Genomic DNA, 2467 nt, shown 5'->3' with positions numbered 1-2467 from the left:
GCTATTAAAACGCATGAGGTCTTTCTTTCTCATTCACCTCTGGTGCAAATCTGGAGTGGATACAGGTCCCATGGGAACGAGTTTCAACTGCCACTTCTTTCCCCACATGCTGGGGATCCTCAGCCCAACACAGGTGCTGTCAGGGCCGACCCCAACTAGGGTACCCGCCAACGTTCTTTTTTTTTCTTTCTTTTCTCTCCAACGTTCTTAAAATGATTTCCACAGAGAGCCCATTTTCCATCTTCTTTCTCCAAAGCTACATAAGAATAAAGTATTTCTTCTTCCACAAATAACGACTCCTCCCTAGAATATGCTCACCACTGGGACTAATCTATGTCCTTTGAAAATTAGCAATGTTTTCACATTAAATGTAGACAACACTGCATGCAGATAGGATCTTGGCGAGCAGCAGTGTTTGTGATAGGTCATAGCATTTCCATGTTTTACTATCGCCTTCATCTTAAACACACAATTGCTATGGCTGTTTCCAAGACAGTATGCAAAAAAATATTAGACGTGTTGAATCTTGTCTTCCTGTTCATAGGATCTGAGGCAGAGCCACAGATGTCTAACATTCAAGCATTTATTTGTTCCTATTCTTGTGAATAGGTCCTGAGATGGAGTTTCTTTAGGGGTAGGGGGCAAATCAAGTCCACATATGGAAGGAGACAGAGCAGTGTTGGGAACTGCCCACGTACCTTTAGCATGTAGTAGAAGGGGAACCAGGACAGGAAGAGGTCAGAGAAGAATTCGGCAATGCTGAACACACCGTACACTACCCAGTAGGTCAGCCACTGGGTATCATCTTCTTTGTTGGGACTCTCTATGGCTTTAATTCTGAAAGGCAATATAAAAGCAAGTATATCATGTAGTAGGATCTCAATGAAACATTTTCAAACATACTTCCACAGCCTGCCCTCCACCACCAACTGAGAAATACTACAGGCAAATGTATCCAATGTGTCACTAGACACAAGAGCACAACTAAAGACAGGAAGCAATGTGGAGCTCAGGAGAAGTCTGACTATTCGTTCCAGTGTTTTGGTCGCCAGAGAAACCAGTACCAGCTGTCCCCTGGTCTCCACCCTGCTCAGCCTCCACCCAGGCCCCAGGAGACACTGCCAACGACTGGGAACCCGAGTAATTCCCCCTCCAGGGGATTCCTCCTGCCAGGGATATATCAAAAATTCTCACATAGTAACACAGTTCTCGTGTACTTTTAATAACTGAGGCACATCATGGGTGAATATGAGTTTTCTCTTCTGTGCTTTATCTGAGTGTGGTTTATCTACTTATATCTAAGAGGGTTTTTAAAGTTATTAGTGTGATAAAATTTTATTTCTTATGCATTTATCCTGGGCAGAGGGGATTCACAGTTATATTTCACGTAAGGCCTTAATTTTGGGAACTAAAGCAGTCATGAGTAAGTAAACACACATATCCACACATTAACTGCTAACCATTTCATGAAACCAGCCAATAGTTTAAATTCTATTCTATCATTGTTTTTAAGAAATTAGTCAAGATCCAGATTCAAAAACAGAAAAGCTACCCTAACAATTCAAGTACAGTGCTTCGAGGAGAAAAAAACAAATAAAAAAGGTTAGCTCCTTTACTTATCAACAATATGAATTCAAAACTTTCTACGTTAATATACCTGGAACATTATGTGGTAACAGTGAAAATAGAAACAAACTCAAAATTGAACACACACGATGATCACATTGTAGAAAACCAGGGCAATGAAAGATAGGAAAAGACCAGTCTTAGTAAGGTGAAGAGATTTTTAAATAGAACTGCTCATATTACTGAAGCATTTAATTATTGCTTTAACTTAAAACACAATGTTTATTTTTAAAAATGTCTACATGTCATAACATCATAAACTAGTCAGAACAAGAAAGAACACTGAAGACAGTCTCACCCATTCAGTTTATAGTTGAGGAACCTGAGACGCAAAAAAGTAGACAAGAGTAAAACTGGGGGTTCCTGAATGCTATTTACTTATATACTTTCTTGTCCAGGTGAGGTGACACAGATGATGCTTCAATAATACATTCTACTGCCTTGTACATATATTGAATCATATTTCAACTTTTGTGTCAGGAGGATGTATCAACTTAAACATAAAGAATTCAAGAAATTATAGGATGCACTCTATACCCTTAAATCATTTGCAGTCCAGCCAAAATGGGAAAGTTAAATAAGGGAGGGGTAAGGAGCTTTATAATTATTTAATTTAACTCTCACAATAGCCCTATGAAATAGGTGTTATTCTCATGCTTGAGAGGAAGAAACAGACATGGCCGGATATGCAGAGGATGGCTGACAACAGTATAGGAGCAGCTCTCAGCTCTAAAAATTCACTGAGCAGAATTAGGAATCATAGGATGTAGAGTTGGAAGATATCTTAGAGATAAACTAGTTTACATTCTACATTTTATAGACAACAAATGGTTCAAAGAGG

The 2467-nt window shown here is 39.1% G+C and overlaps 1 protein-coding gene across 1 annotated transcript in view; it reads right to left on the bottom strand.

The window, feature by feature from the left end:
• REEP5 (receptor accessory protein 5) overlaps positions 1-2467 on the bottom strand; it is a 40712-nt gene that overhangs the window by 24621 nt on the left and 13624 nt on the right. The window contains exon 2 of the mRNA XM_006755307.2: positions 699-837. Within this exon, the coding sequence (XP_006755370.2) occupies positions 699-837 (139 nt within the window). The remainder of the gene's footprint in view (positions 1-698; positions 838-2467) is intronic.

The sequence above is a fragment of the Myotis davidii genome, unplaced genomic scaffold, assembly GCF_000327345.1.
Source record: "Myotis davidii unplaced genomic scaffold, ASM32734v1 scaffold130, whole genome shotgun sequence".
In the NCBI taxonomy this organism is placed as follows: domain Eukaryota; kingdom Metazoa; phylum Chordata; class Mammalia; order Chiroptera; family Vespertilionidae; genus Myotis; species Myotis davidii.
The sequence above is the reverse complement of the archived record's forward strand: the minus strand, read 5'-3'. Positions and strand labels throughout refer to the sequence as shown.